General features: G+C 56.2%; 3 protein-coding genes across 3 annotated transcripts; 2 read left to right on the forward strand and 1 right to left on the reverse strand.

The window, feature by feature from the left end:
- Positions 1–2,184: 2,184 nt before the first annotated feature.
- UV8b_05936 (uncharacterized protein) lies at positions 2,185–4,474 on the forward strand (the record flags this gene model as incomplete). The annotated part of the gene is made up of 2 exons (XM_043143433.1): positions 2,185–3,766; positions 3,894–4,474. 2 exons carry the CDS (start codon positions 2,185–2,187, stop codon positions 4,472–4,474), a joined length of 2,163 nt encoding a protein of 720 aa, XP_042999366.1.
- A 7,675-nt stretch (positions 4,475–12,149) lies between these two features.
- UV8b_05937 (uncharacterized protein) lies at positions 12,150–15,164 on the forward strand (the record flags this gene model as incomplete). Its single annotated transcript, XM_043143434.1, has 3 exons — positions 12,150–13,538; positions 13,621–13,802; positions 13,892–15,164. The coding sequence occupies 3 exons, from the start codon at positions 12,150–12,152 to the stop codon at positions 15,162–15,164; spliced, it is 2,844 nt and encodes a 947-aa protein (XP_042999367.1).
- Positions 15,165–17,888: 2,724 nt separating this feature from the next.
- On the reverse strand, positions 17,889–22,388 carry UV8b_05938 (uncharacterized protein; the record flags this gene model as incomplete). Its single annotated transcript, XM_043143435.1, has 1 exon — positions 17,889–22,388. One exon carries the CDS (start codon positions 22,386–22,388, stop codon positions 17,889–17,891), a length of 4,500 nt encoding a protein of 1,499 aa, XP_042999368.1.
- Positions 22,389–22,656: the final 268 nt, after the last annotated feature.

Here is a 22,656-nt window from a genome sequence, read left to right on the forward strand (position 1 = left end):
TATATTTTTCTATATAAAGCGACTTCTTATATTTCTACTAAGTACCTAGTACCTAGGTACCGGGTATAGAAAAAGAGGTACCTTTATATATATATTTCTATAGAAAGTGACTTTTTCAACTTCTTTTACTAGGTGCCCCTACTATAGATCCTAAGAAATAGTAGAGAAAGTACTTTCCTATATTATTTTCTATATAAAGTGACTTCTTTAATATTTTTACTAGGTACCCTTACGTAAGAACCTAATAAGATAGCGGAGAAAGTACTTCTCCCTATATTTTCTAAGGAAAGTGACTTCTTTAATTTCTTTTACTAGGTACCCCTACCTAAGAACCTAGTCAAATATCAAAGAAAGTACTTCTCTATATAGTTTTCTATATAAAGTGACCTGACCTACTATTCCTTAATAAACCAATTATATTAAGAGTATAGCCCACAGTAATGGTCAGGTCAGTTAAGTTATTATGGGGGGGTCGAATGACAAGGGGGGGACACAGGTCGGTTGACCTGTACCCTCGCAGCGGACGTACAACAACAGCAAAGGTATATATGCGCAAGACAAGGTGAAAGCATATGGATATAGTAATCAGATACGATAGCGAGAAGAAGAAAGGCAGGGGCACGGCCGGCACCTGGGCAACGAAGAAAGGTGGTTCTGGGCCCTGGGGCCAATTGCTCACTCAATATATACGAGTTTAGGTGGGAATTGCACCTATCCGAGGTAGCCACGTGCACTGTGCGTGGCCGATGATTGGGACAGACGTACAGTACGGAGTACTACTTACAAAGGCTGCTAGTTCATACCTTAGGAGGTACCTACCCACCTAAGGTAGGTTGGTACCTGCCAAACAGGCTTGCCAAGGAAGTTGGAAGGTACCTATCCTTGGCCGTGCGGACCGCACTGTACTCGCGTCGCGGCCGGCCGGGAATCAGCTGCTGTGGCTGGAGGAGAAACACGCACAGAGCACGGGCTGCAAGACGCACGGGGTGAATGGAGACTTGGAGACTAGAGGACACGTTTATATCTGCGGACCAGAGCCCCCGAAAGTCCAGACAAGTGCTGCAAACTCGCACGGCTCCCACGGAGGGGGGTTTGGTTCGATGCGGCGCGATCCGGGCTGGGGCAGGGGCTGGGCAGGGGCTGGGCAGGGGCAGGTCCACGGCGCCTTTGGTGCGACTGCCAGTTGTCCAGACTCGACCGAGTACCCGCTACCCCGTCTGTACAGTACCGTACCAGACCCTTAGAGACTTACTACATACAGTACAGTACAACTCCCTACAGACCAGCTGACCTTTTCTTTCGCCTTCTTGCACCTCGGCGGCCTATTCTTGCCCCAAGCCCAGCGGAAGATCGGGTTGGTAACGCATTGATGTCTCGAAGCTCCTAATGCAAAACTGCCGACTGCAGCTAGCTAGCCTGTTGAGAAAAAATCTCGTGAACCGGCCCCCCAAAGCTTTCATGCTTCATGCAATCTCTCCCGCCTCCGGGGACCCCAAATAAGCCCCCAATGGAAGGTCGGTGCACTGCTTACTGCTTACTACCGTCGGCCGGGGCCAAGGTTAACAAGTGGCACGCCAACCAAACTGCGCAGCAGTGCAGTATGTAGTGGGAACTTGATGTCGCTATGTACCTGACTACTGCGCACCAAGTAGTGTGTACGCGGGCGCCCTCGGTGGGCTGCGGCACATCCAACCCCCCCCTCCATCATCAACCTCAACCTCCCACCAGACTTTCCTTCCTCCATCTCGTCCCATCAACCGCCCTGTCGGCTTCGTATCCTGCATCGCACCGGCTCCTCGATACGGCCCCCCCCCCCCTTTTCCCCGGCAACAATCCACCGGTCCCATGTTCTCGTCACAGCAGAGCCCTTTGATCCGCTAGACTTTAAGCTTCATGCCCGCTTCTGCGGCTTGAAGTTGCCACCTCAGCCCTACCGTGCCTGATTAACCTCGCCTTTGCGCATAGTGAAACTCTATATACGGCACGGCGAACGGCAAGGGTCCCCTCCTCCCGGTCATATCTCTCCAGGAATCACAGGTATGCATGGCAAGTCGTCGCGTTCTGTGCGTCTGTGACTCTGAACCGCGCGAAATGCCCACGTTGACACCAACCATCTTTCTCTTCATCAGGCTTCCTTGCGATTGAGATATTCTGCCGAGACCGCCTGCAAGGGGGCCGGTAGCCATGAGTGGTGCCGGTGCTCCTCGAACCAATGCATCATTGAATCAGAACCAGCCTGACCCCGGGCATCGCATCCGCCATGGCTCCGATGCGCAAGGCTCAACTCAATTTGACGAACCTTGTTCCACTCGGTCCAAGTCCAAGTCCAGGTCCAGGTCCAGGTCCAGGTCCAGGTCCAGCAAGCCTTCCGGACCGCACGCTGCTGAATCGATCCTCGTCCCCTCTCCGCCCTCGTCACATGGGAGTTTTCGTCAGCCGTCTGATGGAAAACGCGACTCGACCTCGCCTCTTCGCATCTTGACTGATCTATCGTCCACCGTACCGGTAGCTCCCAAAACCTGCGGCCGCGAGTCACAGCATCCGCCTTCCGCCGCTGCCGGCCCGTCGCCCATAGCACTCAATCACAAGGCTTCCGCCGCCGCCGTCACCCTTCCTTTCCCCCTCTCCCGGACCCCAAGTGTCAAGGCCGCGTTTGCCAACTACTCGGGCTCGTTGGGCAACTGCAGCAGCACCATCTCGAGTCCCGCAATCACGGCCCTGGGAGACATGACCCCTCTTCCCAGCCCACTGCTGTCGAGCGATTCCCCTGGACCCTGGAGAATACTTAACGCGGCATCAACATCCCCTCCTCCTCCTTCAACCCGAAGCAGGCTACCAGCAAGAAGCGATACGTCGTGTTCCATTTCGACAAACGACGAGTCGGTGGACGTGGAGGACCCCATGTCCAGCCCGACCAGACGCAAGCAATACGGGGGCTTGAAGGAGAACGGCTCCCCGCCTCTCCCCCACTCATCTCGCCAAGCTACCCAATCCAACCGTACCCGGCACTCGCGAGACCGAAGCATCAGCGAGTATATTCCCGAGACGCCGTCCCTTAAGCGGAATGTCGTCGTTTCGTGCTCCCACGTCGCCACGAAGCCTGCGTCGGAAGCCCAGGAATCACTCATGAGAAGAGAGATGAACTTTGCCGAGTCGAGGGGAATCACCGCCGCCGTGATTCAGCCGCCGACCCCGCCGCCCAGTGAATCATCAAAGGATTCTGTCGACGGTGCGAGGTCAAAGGACGGTGACTCGGAATGGTTCCAAGCCCACGGCAGGCACGATCGAAAGCGTCGTCGGTGGAGGTCAATCGGCTTCCTGGGACAGGGCACCTTTAGCAGGGTCATGCTGGCCAGCAGCCAAATCGCGCCACGGGACCATGCGCAGGAACAACCGGTCGGAATCACCTCGCCGATGGTGGCCGACGAGACAAAGCGCAGGAAGCTCGTCGCCGTCAAGGTCTGCGAGCACGGCCCCCGGGGCGGTGCCAGCGAGGAACGCATCGAAATGAGCCTCAAGAGAGAGCTCGAGATCATGCAAGACATACACCACCCGTCCCTCGTCAACCTCAAGGCCTGGAGCATAGAGCCGACGCGGGCCATTCTCGTGCTCAGCTACTGTCCCGGCGGAGACCTCTTTGCCATGGCATCAACCAACACCAGGCTATTCGCGCCGAGCCTCTTGCGCAGAGTATTCGCCGAGCTGGTCGGCGCGGTCAAATACCTGCACGAGAGAAACATTGTTCATCGAGACATTAAGTTGGAGAGTAAGATGGCCGCGACCACCCACTTTCCCTCCCCTCACCCCCCCGGATCCGATTCGTTGTCAAAAAGTTAAAAAGTCACCAGGCTGACAGAATTTGGTTGCGCAAACACCAAAAAAAAAAAAAACAGATGTCTTGGTCAACTTGACGCCTCCAGAGCTGGCCGACGCTTCGGTGGACTGGTCCACGTACCCGACATCTGTCGTCACGCTCGCCGACCTGGGGCTATCCAGACGAATCGCGGACAATGAGAAGCTCGAGACCCGCTGCGGGTCCGAGGACTACGCCGCGCCCGAAGTCATCATGGGCCAGCCGTACGACGGCCGCGCCACCGACGCCTGGTCCCTCGGAGTCCTGCTCTACGCCCTGCTGGAGCGCCGCCTGCCGTTCGACCCCCACCCGGGCATGGGCGACGCCCACCGCATGCGCAGCCGGACGAGCCACCGGATCGCCAGGGTCGAGTGGCGCTGGGTCGAGTACGCCGGCGAGGACGGCGAGCACGAGGCCAGCGAGGCCAAGTTCCGGGAAAGGGGCCTGCTGGGCGCCATGGAAATCACCGAGGGGCTCCTCAAGCGGGCCCGCAGCCGCTGGGGGATCGACAAGGCGGCGGGCCGGCCTTGGGTCAGCGACGCCATCCGAGTAGACGGCGGCATCAAGTTCCGAGACGAGGACGAGGGGGAGGAGGTCGAGCAGGCAATCGCATTGGGGTAGCTGCTCATGCTTACCGCGCTGGTTCAGCTCATGGCCGCATGATGCCCTGCGTGCGCACCTGTTTGTTTGTTCCTTTTTTCTTTTCCATCCATTCTCTTTTCAAAATCGACCGACGATGGCGAGTTGAACCCTGCTGCGAAGCCCTCGTGCGCCTCGGCGCATCCGCCTTGAAAACATGGTTTTTCTAGTACACGGCTTCCAACGTTGCCGCTTGAAAACGGCATCTTTCCAGCACACGCTTCCAACGGGGCGGCTTGAAAACAGCATCTTTATTTATAGCATACGCTTCCAACGCTGGCGCTTGAAAACGTCTTCTTTTTAGCACACATCTTCCAACGCTGCCGCTTGCAAACATCTTCACTAGGACACATCTTCCAAGGCTGCCGCTCGAAAACATCATCTTTATAGCACACATCGTCCAGCGTTGCCGCTCGAAAACACACCTTCGCTTCGCGCAGGCCTTGAACAAACTCGGCTCTTTATACCCAGCATACTTTACGCGCAGCACGGCTAGCTGCCTTTGCGATCCCCTCGTCGGGGGCTTGTCGGGGGCTTCTCTTCCGCCTCTCCCTCCCCTTTGTCGTTTCTTTTTTCTGTTCTTCTCCCCCTTCTTCTCTGCATGTCCTCGTATGCAGGTTTCGCAGCGGTCGCTCGACTTGCCGCTCGCTCCAACAACGCGAGCACCACGAACCAGAGGGCCCGGGCCGGCATGGACCTTTGGCTCCGGCACGGCGGCACGGGCACGTTGGGCTCGGAGCACTAGATCTTTTTGTACTCGGTAGCGCGGGCAGTCAGTCAACCTGGTTAGTCGTATGTTTGGTCCGCGATGCGGCGAGTTGTCGTGGTGCCGTGCCCCCTTGCGATGCCAGCCAACGACGCGCTCGCGGCGGCTGCCATGCCGTGCTGCGGCGCGGCGCGGCGTGGCGTGGCGTGACGTGATGTGATGTGAGCCGTAGCGTCGTGATATACGCATACATGTCTTTGCCGGCGGCCGCGAGCTTGCTGCGACGTGCCCCGCCTTGGTGGATGAGCCCGTGTCTTTTGGCGGCCGGTTGTTCGTTCCCGGATGGACGGGTGCGAATCGATGGCGTCGTTCCGTTGCTGGATACGGCGCTGGTCACGGTGACGTGTTGTTTGATGAATTCCGTCGTGCCTCGCTGGACATGACTGCTGGGCTCTTGGGGGTTACCCTGTCCCTCTGTTGTTATGGCGCCAACTATCTCTATCGATGGTCCATCTTCCTTGCTGCACTATTCCACTGTAATATCTCTGTTCTATCAGCTCCATCCTCCTTGCTGGACGTGGCACTACTTATCTACTGCTAGGTTACCCTATCCTTCTCTTATATGTAGAACCGATATCTCTACAATATCTCTGCTCGATGGTGCATCTTCCCTGCTGCACTATTCTACTCCTCCATCTCTATTCCATCAGCTCCATCCTCCTTACTGGACGTGGCACTACTTATCTCCTGCTAGGTTACCCTATCCTTTTCTTATAGAACCGATATCTTTACAATATCTCTGCTCGATGGTCCATGTTCCTTGCTGCACCATTCCACACCATCTCTATTCCATCAACCCCATCCTCCTTGCTGGCCACGCCCTCCCCATCTCTTACAAAACACCCATCCCGCTCTTTGTACATGGCACCCATCATCTCCATCCAACCACTCCCAACCTCCCTTGCCAAACGCCGTCCCTCCAACCCCAACCACAGCCCACGACATCCCATCCACCTCCGCAGGCAGCACCACCACAGCACCACCCCGGCAACACCCATCCCCAGGGCGGCACACGCCCGCAACCCCCAACCAAAGCCGTGCCCCCAAGTCATCCCGGCAAGGCAGGGCGCCCCATTTGCGCCGGTAGGCGTAAACCACCCCGGCACCTGCCTGGCTTTCTTCAAAGCAGCCCCCCCCCTTCAAGCCGTGGGCAAGGGCGGTCGCTTCGCGTAAAGGCCAGTAGCGCAGGCTGCTTCTCCGGCCAAAAGACTGCCTTTTTGCGCGCGCGCGCCCGGCGCCCCCCGCTGCGCATCTAGCACGCAATAGCCTGGCCTGCCCGCATCGACTGAAACCGACTGACTCCCTTGCGCCAAGAGGGGGGGGGGGAAACAAAACGGAGAGACAGAGCCCTGGTTCACGCCCATCGGACGCTGTCCAGACCGCGAAATGGGGCGAGGCCACGACGAGGTTGGGAAACGCCCTTTCTTTTTTTTTTCTTTTCTTGATATGCGCCTCAAGCGTCGTGCGGCTGTGAGGAAGAGCCGACCGACGGCGTGCTTGTCGCTGGTAATGCATCCCATCATACCCCCCAGGGAGGAACGATTCGGCTGCGGAGGCGCCCTAGGAAGTGGATAGATAGGTCATGGCATGCAGGGGGACGATCCTTCCGTCAAATTAGCATCGTCTCGCTGACCGATGGTTGACCCGTGGATGAAACGCAAAACGCGGAGCCTATGAGCAGTGGCGGAAAGGGGAACAGGAGCTGAGCTGAGCCCATCTCGGCGTCGTGCATTGGGCTCGTTCGTCCCGATCACCCCGCTGCCTGCGTCAACACCGTCTGCCCTCGCCTTCCAGGGACCGTTTCGATCTCGCAGTCGGGGAATTAGACATGGTGCCTGTCAGTCCGCGCAATGAAGGGGGTTTCCTGCATTGTTGGCGCTTGTTCTCGCATGGCCCGGGATCTTGGACATGTGTAGTGATGCCAATCTTGGCGGAGCCAGCCGTAGCCTGATGCCATGCCCATCCCCCCCTTCTCCCCCCTCCCCCCCCCAGCAAGAGCAGGTCGAACTCAACCACGTCTCCCCGGATAACTTGCCGGCGTCCTGCCGTGGCAGTTGCTGTCGTGACACCTCAAAGGCCGGGTGGAGAGCAAGAGACTAATGAAGCTGTATCCTAACCCAGATGCGGCTTGACTTCGTCTTGCCCATCTGGCCCCCTCCGCATCCCCAAGCTTCAAGAAGCCAGGATCCACTGAAACTGTCAAACGAGGGTTTTTGGGCGGACAGGCTGGCCTCGCCAAGAATGGTGCGATGGAAATTACTCATCGTGGCCGCGCCGACACGGCTGCGCTTAACCTATTTTTGCACCGACTCCAAAAAAAAAAAAGCAAGGCATCCAGCAACAAGCCTTTCAGCCAAGGCGGCCGTACGAACGGATTCATACTCCTACGTACATGGCTGGGCTCATCACGTAATACTTGCAGCGCAAGAAGGCGGGCGTGGGTGTTTCGGAAGGTTGAAAAAGGGTAAGGGACTTGCTGGGCCGGTCGGTCGGTGGCTGGGCCTAGTTCAGCCCAGTTCACTTGGCGATAGCCTGCGAGCCATTGCGACTGCGGACTGATGAGAGGGAGGGTCGGCTCTCGTTAGTCCGTCGTAGTAAAACCCGGCCGGATAAGGTAGCCTGGGCTAGCCTGGGCTAGCCTGCCGGCCCCCCGGCACCAGCCCATTGTATTGCTCGCGCACCCAGAGGCCAAGACGTCAAAGCCTGATCGGCGTTTTGGCATGGCAGCCAGGGTAATGAATGGGCTTGCTAGCCCGAAAAGGGTTTGACGGCCGCCCCTCGTGACCAGGTTTCCGCGACTTTGTGCCACCAGCATCGCGCACGTATTATGCCCGGCTCTCCAGTCGTAGTCGTCGGGAGTCCAAGGCTCGAGACCGAGCCATCAGCCGCAGCAAAAGACTTCCCCCCCCCGGGCCAGTCGAATCAGCCCACATGTATAGAACAGGCGGCCCTGTATATATTGGCGAGCGGTGGGAGAGAGATGCTCCGCCCGTTGAGCCAGGCATGGGCAAGCATGGCGGGCATGGCGGGCATGGCGGGCATTGGCTCGAGTCCAAGCTGCAAGGAGGCGCATGTCAAGTATCGGGCTGCGCTTGGGGAGAAATGCATTGCGCGGACACGCGTTTCGTCGAAATGGGATCCCGTTCGCCATGCAGGGCCATTATCGAGCTGCTTCTCGAGTGACACTGCGCAGGTACTGCATCCAGTGGCGCGGGATGCCATCATGAGCAATGCGGCCAAAGCCTCGTCGAAGCCGTCTTTGTTGTCTTTTGTCTCGGTTCAACGCCATGCCATGCCATGCCAGGCCACGATTGGCTGTTTTGGTATTTCATGTCCTGGCGGGTTCTGCTGGCAGCCCGGACGGTACGGGGTACGGTGTGTATGGGCATCTCGTCGCGGTGATTTGACCCTCGGGTTTCGACAATCGGCGAGTCAGTCACGGCATGCAAAAATAGAAGTAAAAAAAAAAGAAAAAAAAGAAAATAGGCGGGTGGGGAGAGGCGGAGAGATTGGGGAATAAGAAGAGAGGAAAACCACGAGACCGACCGACCGACCGGCTGGCTCCTGAATGCTCTCGCCACCTCCCCAAGGTTTAATAAGTGCCAACTCATCGCGCCTGGTCCCTCTGCGAAGTTCCGCCGCTGCTTCCCATTGCAGAATGTTCCTTGAGTTTTCCATTACTCAGACGGCGGCGCCTCTCCTCAAAAACGGTGGTGGAGCACCACAGGCGCTGGGAAAAGCGAACACGAAGCTCTCCACCCCACCCAAGGTCGTCCCGAGATGTTGCATCATACTCTGGTATTGGTTGTATTGCAAGCCAAGAGAAATGGCCCGTCGGGCGTTGGAAGCAGCCTTCATCCGCAGCCGGGGCGCGCAGAGTGATTTTCATCGCAACCCCGTCTTGCGCAAGACCCCCAAATCTGCTGGGTCCGAAGCATCGCCGAGAAGCCCGAACCAGCTCAAGGCAAGGAAAGGAATGCCCAGCACTCCACGGCCGCGGAGTCGCGGATCGAGATTGACAGACAGCAAAAAAAAAAAAAAAAAAAAAAAAAAAAAAAAAAAAAAAAAAAAAGGGGGGGGGGAAGGGCCCAAGGCCAGCATTGCCGTTGACGACGGGTGGTAGTATTTAGCTTGCCACGGCACGCCGGCTAATCAACGCTGAGCCTGCTTTTGCCGGAGGCAAGGGGCTCCATTTCGGGTACGTCGTCGAAATGTGCCGCATGCAACGGTTGCTGCTCCAGTATATGTTTCGCATGCGGGCAGTCAGGCCACAGTTAGGCGGCGGCAAGTCGGTCGCCCATTGACTTCTTGCCCGGGTGCGCGTGTACGGAGTAGGAGTACATACGTGTGCGGCTAATCATCAATGTGCGCACCCATCGCCGACGGGGGCCATGGCAGAGCCCATGTGATGTGGACGGAGTAGCAGCACAGACGTATAACGGGCTTGTATTGCTGGGTACAGTACAGTAGCACCAGCATGGCATACGAGACGTGTGCGTTTGCCGACGTGACGGGCTTGGCGATTCGCTCATTGTGAGGTGTGTCCGCGGATGCCATGTCTTGTCAGCAAGCACGACGTCTGGCGAGCCTGGCATGGCCAATCCAGTCCAGTCATCCAGTCCAGTCCAGTCCATTCGAGGGCCTCGGTACTCCTCCGTATGCAAGCGCGGAATCCGTGGCTCGACGGCTGTTCTGCTCCCGGGCGTCTCGCTCGTCTCCCAGGCGCGCTGGTGACACGACTCTCTCGGTCTTTCCAGAAGTCGTTTGGTCGTCTCACTGCCCCAAAGACGGGTCCCGTCGTGCAAACCATCGCGCAACCCCGCAAGTCCTGAGTTCCTTGGCCTCGAGTCCTGACCCTGATCTCCTCAGCTGCCCGCCGTGCCTGCCAATCAATCAATCAATCTGCTACGGCTCAGCCTCCAGGTCCCCGCTCCACGCCCGATGTCTTCCAAGCCCAGCTTTGCCAAGTAAGAAGGGCGATGATGTGCATTACTAGCATTGGCTACAACCATCCCACGGAGCAGGCGGAGCAGCGGGTCAGGAACGATGATGCCACCCCGTGGCTTGACAGAGCCTCGGCAGAGAAACGCTCGACCAGAAAGAAGCCAGGGCCACGCTCGACGCGCCGCAAAGCGACTGCCGCCCACCACCAACTAACCAGGTCGGGACGACGACACGACGACGACAAAGCAGCGGAGAAACAGGACGTCTAGCCTCGGAGGGCTGGCGATCGACGCGGGTCGACAAAGGAGAAAGAAAGACATGGGGCTGGCCTTGCTGCAGCACCACGTTTTGAACCTGAGCCCAGACCATCGTCGCTGTTTTTCGTGAGTCAAAAAGCCTGCGGCAACGGCAGACGACACGACCGGGGACGAGAGGAGAGGCTCGAGGCGACAGCTTCGACGTGGAGGAAGCGGGCGGGTTCGCAGCCTGTCACGCACAAATGGCGCCGGCGTGGCCGGCGCAGGTCTCGTCTCGCTCTTTGTGGCGCCAAGGCTTCACAGGCCTGCGGGCGAATCATGGCTTGCAGAGGAGAATCCGAATCCTTCTGGAATCAGCTCAGAGACTGGGCCCCCGCCTTTGCTGGCCGCCGTTGCTGGCCGCCGTTGCTGGCCGCCGGGGCTGGCCGCCGGGGCTGGCCGCCGGGTTGGCTTGCTGGGCTGGCAGCCAGCCCGGCCGCAAATGCGATTCTCGCTCCAGGCTCCTTGGCTCTCCCTCACTCCCCTCTCAGCCCAGGACCAAGGTGGCAGGGGGCCCTGTATCAGACGCTGGTGATTGGCGCTTCCTTGCTCGTGTGTGGTGGTCCGCGGCTCCATCACCTTCTCTTCTTGGCCGATGGTTGCATTCCCACGCATGCCGTCCGCCCCTCACCTCACAATAACCCTCCCCCCCCCCCCCCAGGTCGCTGCTGCTGAGGTCTGAGGTCTGACTAGAAGCCCTATTTGCCTCTCCCAGTTTCTTCGACGCCCAGCTTTCAGCCCGCCCGCTTGAGGTTGCATTCCCTTCCTCCTGCAACAGCTAGGTCCTTTCCATGACGCCCACTCCCCACCCCCCCCCCCCCTCGCCTTTCTTCTGTCTCTCTTGTTTAGGTTCCGCGGCGTAACAACGACTTCGTACTCCGTGTCTTTGGTCCCCCGTTCGCGAGTCGTGACTGGGGACTGTCGAATGTACCTAGCGAGTCCACTGGCCCCGTTTCCTTATCGTGTACGGACTAGCGGAGCCGACAAGCCAGCAAGGCCTCCCCCGGACGACGCCTCTTAGGCCAAACCTCTTGGGCTTTCCCTTCCGGGAAAATTTGGCGAGGGAACTTTTGTTCCCTAGCACCTCTTAGGCGCGTGGCTTTAACTTCAACGGCAGGACGACCCTTACCACTAGTAGTCGTCGCGGGCAAAAGACACAAACAAGAAACACCGATTTTGACCCCCAGCCCAGCCCAGCCCGCCCTATCAAAACGATAGCCCACATCAGCAGCCGATCCTGAGTCTGGGGAACGGTATCCCTAGCTGAGGCGTTTTCCTTTCGCTGCGCTTTTGCTGTCTGTCGTCTTGTCTGGTCGTACTTCGTTCGTACTTCGTGGCTGCCGCACCGCACCGCACCGACTTGACTGGCTGAACAACACCCACCCCCCCCCCCCCCCCCCCCCTCTCAAGTTCTCTTTCCCTCATACTGGGCCATTATGGGCGCCTGTGGCCCGCCAACCTTTGTCAACCGGTTCATGACAGTTTTTACCCGTGGCCCAGCAGTTTCCCCTCTCAGCGAGTGATGAATTCTTGTGTTGGTGACTCAACAATCAAAGGTGGTTCTCGGCTTCGCTCGAGTCCCTGTCATTGACAGACCTTCAGCCAACAGATAGGGCCTTGAAAGCTCCTTCTGTTGGGCTGTCTGTCCAAAATGTTCAACCTTCCGCCGGACAAACAGAGGAACCCAGGCTTCCACGCAGACAGCTATGGCTTCAATGGCCAGCCTTGGTCGAGGTTCGATTTCGGCCAAGCGACCATGTCGTCGTCTTCGGGCTTCTCCGCTGAACAAGCTCACGATGAAAGACAGGACTTTGGCGGCATGGGAGGGATGGAGTGGGCGCCGACGCCGTCTAGTGTGCAACCTGACTATTATCAGGGCCATCAGCAACACCCAGGGGATACCGACATGGAGTTGGAGGCTCTGAGTTCCCCTCATAGCGGCGGAGGAGTTGGTCGCTTGGTTGCTCACTTCGAGAATAAGGGCTTCAATCCGTTTGAAAACAGGTCGCTCGCATCCGCTCCACCCCTTCCGCCTAGGCCTTTAAATGCAACCGTCAGTATGAACAACCACACGGATGGCAATGACCAGCGTCATCATCATCATCATCAGCAGCAGCAGCAGCAGCATGCAGCCCAGAGCCCGTCGATAAGCATGAACAGCTTCCAGGCCAGCCTCAGTTTTGACCCATTATCGTCGTACTGCGGAAACGGAGTGAGTGGCGGAGGAGGAGGTAGCAGCCCGTCTTTCGACTCCAACAGAATCGCAAGCCCCGTTACCGCGTCCGGCGAGAGCTGGGGAGGCCCGTTTCCCTCGTCACACAGAGTAACAAGCCCGGCAGCCATGAGCCCGACTTGCATGGCGTTTGGTAGTTACCACGATGGCCGAGTTGCCAGCCCTGGAGCTGGTCCGTCTCCAGCGCCGTTTGGGAGTTTGGATGGCTTCATGCCTGGTAACCGAATGCGGAGCCCCGTGGCCCACCAGCCTGACATGGCCTCTTCCCCGTTGGTGCCGTCGCCCGTCACTCCCAACTCGGCCGCTCATCAGAATACGCCCGCCATAGGCGGCACTCCAGGCTTCGAGATCTGGCGGCCTCCCGGATCCGCCGATACAAAATCATTGAACCGAAACCTGTCCAATGCGTTGGGAAGTTCTGCCAACCCTTCCATTGCGGGTTTCAGGAGCAGCAGCAGCCGCCGCGGCACCAGCAGCAACGGTGCCATCCCAAACCACGCGACCACCTCTCCAGCTGCCAGCAACAACAACCACGTCTCCGCCACCAATAGCGCTGGTTTCTTGAAACCACCCGTGCCAACCACGCCGAAACCTCACATCAGCGTCGGCAACCAATTCATCCTCGAGCTGAACCCAATCACAAAGGCCAAAAGCAGGGCCTCGACGAAACCACCACGACCACGAGTACCTCCACCAATACCGCTCCCCTTTGTGCCCGAGATCAAGCAAGAGCCCGAGACGCCCCGGCCGCTGGAGATGACGCCTTCTTGCCCGGCAGAGGTGAACGGCCTTTCGTGTCCATTTCCGGTAGGTAGCAACTCGTCAATGAAGACGGCCAGCTCTCGGGGTTTCTAGCATCCTTGGAGCGCGAGCTAACTGGTGTACGCAGGATCAAAAGCCTGCTTCCGCTTCTCTCCGAGGCCAAATTGGAACTCGACCGTCCCGAGAGCAGGTTCCTGCGGAGGCCTGGGAGCATTTTAAAGGCATAATTAGGGCACTGTACTTGGAAGAGAGGAAGCCGTTGAAAGAAGTCATGGCCATCATGGCAGACAAGTACAGTTTTCAGGCAACGTAAGTGCGATGTGAAACTTGAAAAGAAGAAGAAGCAGAAGAAGTAGAAAGGAGACGCGCAAGCAGCACAAGCTCACTCGCTTCAAAAGGCCCAAGATGTACAAGACCCGGTTCTCGCAGTGGGGCTTCGTGAAGAACAACACGGAAGAAGAGGTGAAGCGACTGCTATCAATGAAGTTCCAGCGCGACGCCGAGGGCAAGGTTTCGGAGTTCGTCCGCAATGGCCGAGTTGTGAACTTGGGGACGTACCTCAAACGAAAGGGCGTAACCGAGTACGACTTGGTTGATTTTGAGTTACCTGCTGATCTTCCGGCTCATGTGCGCTGCCGCACGCCAACGCCTCCTCCCGCTCCAGGATATCTGCGATCACCCGACTTGCTCCGTGCGCAGGAGCTCGTTGTCAGCAACATGCGCAAGGCCTTCCTACACTGCCGGCAATTCGAAGATGAAACCGAGGCACGCATAGGCTGGCCAGTCACCATGGTCTGGGGCGCCGGCTCCAGTGAGCTACTGCTTGAAGCCAACTTCTACTTTGAAGCTCAGGACGCAACCCAGGGAGGAAACCTCTTGATACACGCTTTCCAGCAGCTGGAGGTCGACCTGAAGAAGCTGACACCTTTAGGCATCAACGAACTGTTGCTGGGGATGGTGCACCGAGACCCAGGCATGATGACGGCTCTTTGCAAGTATCTGGCTGCGTACTCGACCACAAACTTTGAACGATCGCACCCACTTCGGCAGATATTCACTTGCTTGTACGAGATTCAGCAAAAGCATGGATCGATGACCGTTTCCGAGTTGCTGTGGGGAAGCATGCCGGCCATTGCAGAGGAATTGGAAACGATATACCAACGACATCATCCCTACGTCGCCAGAACCTGGATAGATCTCGCGCTGTTCTATAACCACGTAAACGTAGAGCAATTCGACAAGCTGGTGTCGGAGCTGCGACTTCAGCAACATCAAGTGGAGCAGCGCTATGGATTGAGCAGTGCGGACGCTCTCGCTTTACGCTATGCGATTCTGCAATCGCTGTACGCAGCGAACCCTCGGTCGGAAGCCGTACGACAGGCTGCTCACGACACGTGGAATCACATGAGAAGGGCAAACGTGGTCTTTGGACTGCGTGACGCGAAAGCCAACGTGTACTGCTACCATTGCCCGGTCAAGGTTGATCCGTGGACTAAGCGATGTCGACGACGATATGACTCCGGGGTCGCCATTCTAGAGCAACACGTCGGAGTCAAGATTCAGCCCTACTTTGAAGAGGACTTCCACCATGCCGTCCATGTTCCTGATGCTCAAGAGGCATGGTCGTCGGCCTTGGACCACATGGGCTCCGGAAAGTATGCCTTTATTTGATCCGCATGACCTGGCGTGGGGGAGTTTTCTTCTTCTTCTTCTTCTTCTTCTTGTTTCGTCTGTCATTGGAGCGTTTTGTTGGGCTGTGTTTGCATGCCGAATCTGCGCATCAGATGCGGACGGGTGAACATTGAGGTAGACGAAGAAGCATTTTTTTTTTTGCAAAAACGCAGCGACAAGAACAGAACACAACGCGTGGCTGGACCCAGCAGGTCTAGATTATACCCGGGGGGGGGGGGGGATTTTTGAAGACGAGAGATACGACGCCAAGATACGACGCCAATGGGACATGATTCAAGCTGTTTTTTTGCGTTTGCTGGAGGAGTCTGGTGTCGTTTCGCTTCATGGCAATTTCAACCTCGGCGTTTCAGCAGCGTGCACACCCAAGACCATGAGGTGATGCGGAGCCAGGTATTCTTCTTCTTCTTCTTCTTCTTCTTCTTGCCCCTGTTTTCTGCCCTCCCTTGGTCCCCTTGGACGCGTCGCAAACTATCTGGTGATTTTTGGTGTTTTATTGTGCTCCGTCGTCATTTGGCCGGCGTTTGGGAAAGGAGAACCCTCCAAGGCGTATAGAGGGGATGGCTTTTGTGTACCATTAGCGGCGACTGCAGTCTTTGACTATTTTTTTTTTCTTTTCTTTTCATTTTGTGCAAAAATGTCAACAAGGAGCAGATGGGCGGGCCGTCCAAAAGACGTTGATGAAGGCGCTTTTCTTATTTCGTTTTTTTCTTTTTCTCGCATCACCGGCATGCCGTGGAAGGGAAGTAGCGGAGAGCAGGACTCTGTCTCGGCTCGTCGTCGGCACTGTCAGCTGTCGACACCTGCCTGGGTCACTGGCTGACAGAGCGGTTGGCTCCTTCCCACGTTCTTCTGCGTCTACATCAATCTATGTATTTCTACTAAACGTCTGGTGGTACATGCAGCGTGTGCTGCCTTGCAAGTAGGTACCTACCTACCTACCTACCTAGGTAGGTACCTAAGGTAACGAATAACACGTGCCTGCGACGAGCAACCATGTGCATGCCCCGAGAGCAGTGTGAATTCGCGTCGAAATTTGTGCCCCCACCCCCCCGTTGTCCTTGGGCGGCTGTGATTCGAAAAGGACGCCGGAGCAGATGCACCGCAAGAGCATGCAGTGACAACTGGCCATGATGGATGCAATGCATCATGCATTAGTACAGTAGAGGCACCCGGTGTGCTCGGTACTCGGTACTCTGAGACAAAGTTGGCATGTAGCTCCAGCGCCGCCACGTGGCTCCGCACTCGGCCCTGTTTCACAATCAACTTGTTTGGAAAGAGTTCCAGCGACCCCTCGTTACACTCGGCAACTAGTTCCGGCTAGGGGAGCCGACAAATCAGCTTTCAGCCTGCTGCTCGTCATTGATCATTGATGCATGTGGATTACATAACTGCGCGAGGGCACAGTGCGGGGGAGTGCAGCCGTAACCCTTAACCTCAACAGGCCGCTCTACGGTACTGCAGCCAGAAACAAACGCACTCGACTACGGAGTAGACAGACTGCTTAGCCAGACAGATGTTGCCAACTTAATTAAAACTATATTATAAGTCTAGTGCCTTGTAGCAGCAGGATGTATAATCTAAGCAAGTACCAACGGCCTCGCGGTACAACTCGCTCTACGGTACTGCAGCCAGAAACAAACACACTCGACTACCTAGACAGACCGCACTCCCCAAGACGCGACATACTGTACATACTCCGTCCTGCATTGCACGGCAAACCACAACGCCCAACTACCATTACAATCACACTTCACTGCACTGCACTGCACGGCACGCACGGCATCACATCACTACAATGTAACATCTACCATGGCGCTTTGCCGGGCAGGCATGCACTCGGCCCAGCGCGCCCGCTTTCGCATGCGCAAAACACAAACGCCGTCGCTTGCAATCACCTCCTGCTCGAAAACAAAAAAAGATGGGTATCTCTCAAGTCCACGTCCGTCGCGCAAGTCCCGCCCCGCCCACCTCTTCATCACCATGGATTCCGTGTCCACGTAGCGCGGTGGACACGGCGCCGAAAATATAACCAGAGAATAACGAAATGAAGAAATGAGGAAATGAAGAAATGAGGAAATGAAGAAATGAAGAAATGAAGAAATGAAGAAATTTAAAGAAAATAGAAGAAATGGAAGAAATAGAAAAAAAGAAATCAAGAGAAGAAAGACCGAAAGAAAGAAAAAGCCCAGCTCTTGCGCCCACTGCACTCTGCCATCCCCTGCATGCCCAAAGGAGAGAGTGCAATGACCGGCATTGCCCCCATACTCGTCCTCTCACTATCCCCCATGTATCGTCTGGTCTTATCCAACGTCCGATGCTGCCGTGCAAAGTAAAAGGCATAGTAAGAAGAAGTAAAAAAAAAAAAAAAAAAGGAAGAAAGGGGGGTGCCGGCAGCAACAGCTGCGCAAAGGCGCGCTCCCGCCCCCCCCCCCAATGCTGAAGTCGCCTTTAAAGCGACCGCGAGACCTAGGCTTGCGCCCAATGCATTTCCATCTTTGACGCGTGCAAAAGAAACTGACAGTACTTTTGCGGCAAGAAGAAAAGAAAGATCAAAAAAACATTAAACCTTGGAGCGAGGGAGAAAAGAAAAAAAAAAAAAAACCAGGATGAAACTGAAAAGGCGCCGATCCCGATGCAGCGCACTCAGGTCGTGCCCTCGGCCGCAGAGACGAAACGAGTAAACAGTCGCCCAGACTACTCCTTCTAAAGGCTGGTGGTGACGCGGTCTGGGACTCTTGCGCAGCATACCATAAGTTTTAGGCTGGTGCCCGACTGCTCGCATTCTGACAGCAGAGCCTTGTCGTTCCATATACTCTTGTTGCCAGCGGCGTTCTCATAGCACCTAGTGTACCACCAGCGTCCAACCCGGGTGACCATCCTGGTAATGTTCTCATCTGCCAAAGGACCATTGTCACTCATCATCTCCGCCAAGCTCGGCCGGCTCCTCTTCTCGCCAGAGTCTTGCTTGTCCTTTTCAACGTGACGAGAGCGTGTAATGCAAGTGGCTACGGGAATCCCGACACGAGCGGCCTTGATGTTTGAAAAGCCAACCCTGCCCAGCAGCCGCACAACTAGATCAGGGGTAGAGGCAAAAGTCGCGTCGGGGATTCTTAGTCGTATCTGCTCCTTCAGCCGCCTGATGCTGCGTCGCCCCCGATTGCCCATGTTGTTGAGGTCCGAGTCCAAGATGGACAGCTCAATGTAGCCGTTCGGTCGCAGAACCCGCCTGGCTTCGCTCAGTATGTTTCGATAGTGCGACTCGGGCGCAACGACGGGGAATCGGTATACCAGAGCGTCAAAGCTTTGCGGGGCAAAGGGGAACTTTTCCGAGTGCGACATGTATTGTATTTGGTGGTGGTTTGGGGGGCTCAAAGGAAACCCGGTGGGAGAATTCCCGAGTTCGGCAGGAAGAGGAGCCCGGGGTGACAGGTTGTAAAATGATGCTCCCGGATACGTCTCGGCGGCGTAAAAAGACCAGTCGTCATTGCCGAGACCGTCAATCACCAGGACGGAATGATGCTTTAGCGAGTTTTTGGTAGGCGAGAGTCCATGTCGGATGTCGCTGAATAGCACATGGCCAAAGGTTAGCCACTTGCTAACCGTCATCGATCCAACGCGCAAGTTCACTTGAGCCAGAGGTGATGCGTCGTTTGACGAACACGAAGTACGGTCCGAGAACGTGGTTCGGCCTGATGATGCACTGTCCCTCTTCAATGCCATCTCTTTCGCGGGTTTCGCTTGCGTGTCACGTTGCACTCTCTTTTGCTTCATAGGAACCGACATGACCGTCGAAGAAGGGCTTGGCTTTGGCTGCAAGACGGTCCGGATGTGCTCAGTCATGTCAGCGCTGTGGGAGCTGGAGTGGGTGGGTGCTTTCGAGCACGTCGATGTCTTGCCGCTATTGGCGGCGATTATGGGAGACTCAAGGGCCTCCTTGCCCTCAGACAACTGATTCAGGTACCTTTCCCAGGGAAATGGGATGCCTTTGGAGGAGGTAGCGGATTGAGTCCCCTTTGTCGACTCTTCCCCAAGCAGGTCGTTGTATTCATCCCAAACTTCGTCCTCCGCGGGAGGATCGTCTGGCTTGGGAATGACCGCCGTTGCCGTAGCAAAGGGATTCGCTGCTCCGGAGCTACAGGAGCTGGCGTAGATCGTGCCGTTTGAGTTCTTTCGGGGTGAGAAGGATAAAAACTCCTTGTCTGTTTGTCCGGGGCCGGGTGACACCGTCTGACTCGAGTTCCCGTGCAATACCGTGACAGTCCTGCTCTCAGGAGATGTCCGATCTCCTGCTGTTGAATCGGGAGGAGGCGTTGTTAGCTTGGGTGGAGTGGGACCTGTAGCAATCGATTCTGGGTCGTGTATTTCTGTCCGAGGTTTAACTCCTGGCTGAGGGCTTGCCCAAAACGGCTTGGAAAAGCTTCGAGGTGAGCCAGTCTCTGATCGCGTCTTGACGACGGGTGGAATCCTGCCAACTTGCGGAAGGCGGCTCCTTTTGCCACCGACGTACGGTGCTTCTGCCATGGTGCGACCAAACCAATCCGTTGCCGAAGAGGAGCCAAGCGTTGTGTTGGACAAGTGGTTGGGTGAAGCATGCCACAAAATTGGTGGTGCCGAATCAACTCTTGAGTCGCCAAGACAAGTTTGCGGCAATGAAAACTTTTCACCATCGTTGTTGACAAGTCTCGGCGACTTTCTGTAGACATCCGCATCCCTCAAGACTTCCTGGATATCGGTGGGTTCGATTTCATCCCGTCCAGACGCATCAAGAATGGCGTAAAATGCAACAGGGCGCTTCTCAACCATCTTGAAATGAGCTCCCACCTGCTCGATCCCTTTTGCTGTTTTGTCATTGGCTTGGCCTTGCGAGCGGCCAAAGAGATTCCATTTGTATTTTCGGGGTGACTGTAGCTTCTTCTGTAGCTTCTTGGACGCGTCTGAGTCCCGGGATAGATCTCGGTGCAGGTCATTGAAGGATTCATCTGACAAGATGCTCGTATCCAAACTCGTCATGGGTGGCGAAGGTGTGTGCACGCTTGTGTCAATGGGTTGAGGAAGGCGCAGCGGGTTGTCGGGGGAGGATCTTAGCCTATGAACAGAGCGCCTGAAGGCGAGTGTCGACTCCATAGCGACTCTCTCGGACTGGCTGCCTTGAGAAGCTCGACGTAAAGTCGGCCCACGAGTTGCAGCGGACGCTCCAGTTGGCGATGCCGGATGGTGCCTAAAAATGGATGAGCCCTCAGAAGAAACTTTGGAATCGGTACTTGGCCGACCCATTATGCTCTGATTGCTCCCAGAGCGGAAAAGTTCCGAGCTTGCGTTTCGATTCTGAATCACCTCTCCGCCAGAGATAACGACGGGGTTCATTCTGTCAGCCAGGAAAGAGTCCGAGCTACCAAGACTAGAACAAGACGCCAAAGGATCTGTGACACTACGGGGTAACGCTGGGCCGCTGCCACTTCGCCTTCGAACGGCCCCGACACGACCGTAGCCCTCGTGACCAGTACCCGCCACCGGCCCTTTTCTGCTTGATTTCCCGTGTTTGCTGTCGGTGCGTCCTTCGATGCTTGCGGTGTTGTCGGACGAGCCCGCCTTTTTTCTGCCAAAGAAGAGAAATCTGGTCTTTGAAGAAGATTGTGTGCTGGATGACGGAGCCGCCGGGGGCAAAGTCCTTGACTTTTTTTCTATACTTGTTCGGGTTTTCAAGGGCACAATGGCGCCGTCGCGAGCAGATCCAGAGATGTCCGAGGCGGACCCGGTATGTTTGATGCATCTTGGGGAAGTCGTTGGTCCGGGTGTTGTCGCCCCAAGGGTGGTATTGTTGCGACCCTCCGAGGCACGCACGGTAGATGTCAGGTTACTTTGTATTACGGGTGTGACGCTGAGCAATTGTGACTTCATATCCGGGGTGTTGTGCCGACTAGGGCGAGCTGGAGGGGCTGCCTGAAGTGTCTGCGAGGACGGCACGAAAGAGCTAACCATTGGGGCATTGCTTTCCCCAGTGGCTTGAGATCTACTTGCTTCAGTGGCATCTTTGGTCGCTGATTTGCCGAGTTTCTGCGAAGACTTCCTAGGTGGCGGGCTTGGGGGCGGAGGTGGCAGATGCCTACCTTTTGCTCCTTTCTTTCTCGTGTCCCTCTCCCCTTCTTTGACCGTCGAGTTTGAGGAGGATGATGTGACAGATTCTCTGACAGCTGCCAGTCCATGGAGATCAACTGCCTCTGTGTCCAGTTCGTTGGAAAGGCTTCCAGCCCGTCTTCTCGTAACAGGAGGCCTAGTTGTAGTCGCACTGGGCAGCCGGCCATTCCTGTGGGAGGCTCCAATGCGGCTCGGAGCGACAAAAACAGGCGACTGCGACGAAATTGACGTAGGTGTAGTGTCTCGACTATAGGGCCCCGGACCAGGAGATTCGGAGAACTTGGTTGAAGGACTGCCACTCACGGCACTTACCTGGCTGCTTCCTCCGGAGAAGAGCAACGATCCAGGTGTTGGTGGAGGAAGGTCATCTGTCGTCAATCGGTGTGGAACATCAATGTCATGTCGCCGAATCGAGTACTCCGGACGTTGGAAATCACGATAGCGATCCAGTTCCGGATATATCATCGGGGGCTGTGCCAACATCTTTTGAGTCTCGACTTCCTCTTTTACTCGCGTCCCTGCTGAGCTCTGGGTACCTTCTCGCTCATGCCCATGGCTCAGTCCTGGTTTGGGCGAGCCCGGGAAGTGGTGTGTTGAGCCTGACGACAAACTTGTGCTCCCCGGGTCCTTGTGCGACGACGCGGTATTTCGAGCGACGGAGGGTCTAGTCCTCTTGTACAATGGGTGGGTGGCCCTTGAGGTGCTGTCGAACAATCTGCCTGAAGATGAAGAGCCGGATCCCGCTGGATGATGTGACGCTGCGAAGTCTGATGATGATGCCCTACCGCCTGTAGTTCGTGATGACCTGGGTTCTGTGTCGGGGAGTGATTTAGCAGACGACGTCGGGAAGACGGAAACCCTGGAAACCGGAACCTGTGGACCTCTGGTTGATGGCTTTGGCGTAGATGCTACTTGTCTCTCCGAACGAGGCAACTCAGCATCCTTTGACACGGACCAATCTACCCATCTCGGTATGGAACCACCAGGCCATTCGTCTTGGCTCTTCTTGGAACCATACCCGCCCAACGGCCTAGCCGAGAGGCTATAGCCCGGTTTCATTGATGGCATGCTGATCCAAGCAGTCTGGAGTATACCAATCACTCAAGACACACATCTGCATAATCGTAAGAATTTCATGTGTTTCTGACTTGAGGAGACCAGACCGGATGCTCAGTGTGAGAGACTTCAAGAAAGGTCAATTTCAAGATCAATGACCATAATGGCAGGGGCTGGTGGCCGATTTGGAAGAAAGCTAGATTGCTGGTAGCCAATATGGTGGATGATAAAGAGTCTGGACTTGTTGACAGGGTTCTTTGATTTGCTAGGTAGGAGGGTG

Source organism: Ustilaginoidea virens, chromosome 4 (assembly GCF_000687475.1).
Source record: "Ustilaginoidea virens chromosome 4, complete sequence".
Classification (NCBI taxonomy): Eukaryota; Fungi; Ascomycota; class Sordariomycetes; order Hypocreales; family Clavicipitaceae; genus Ustilaginoidea; species Ustilaginoidea virens.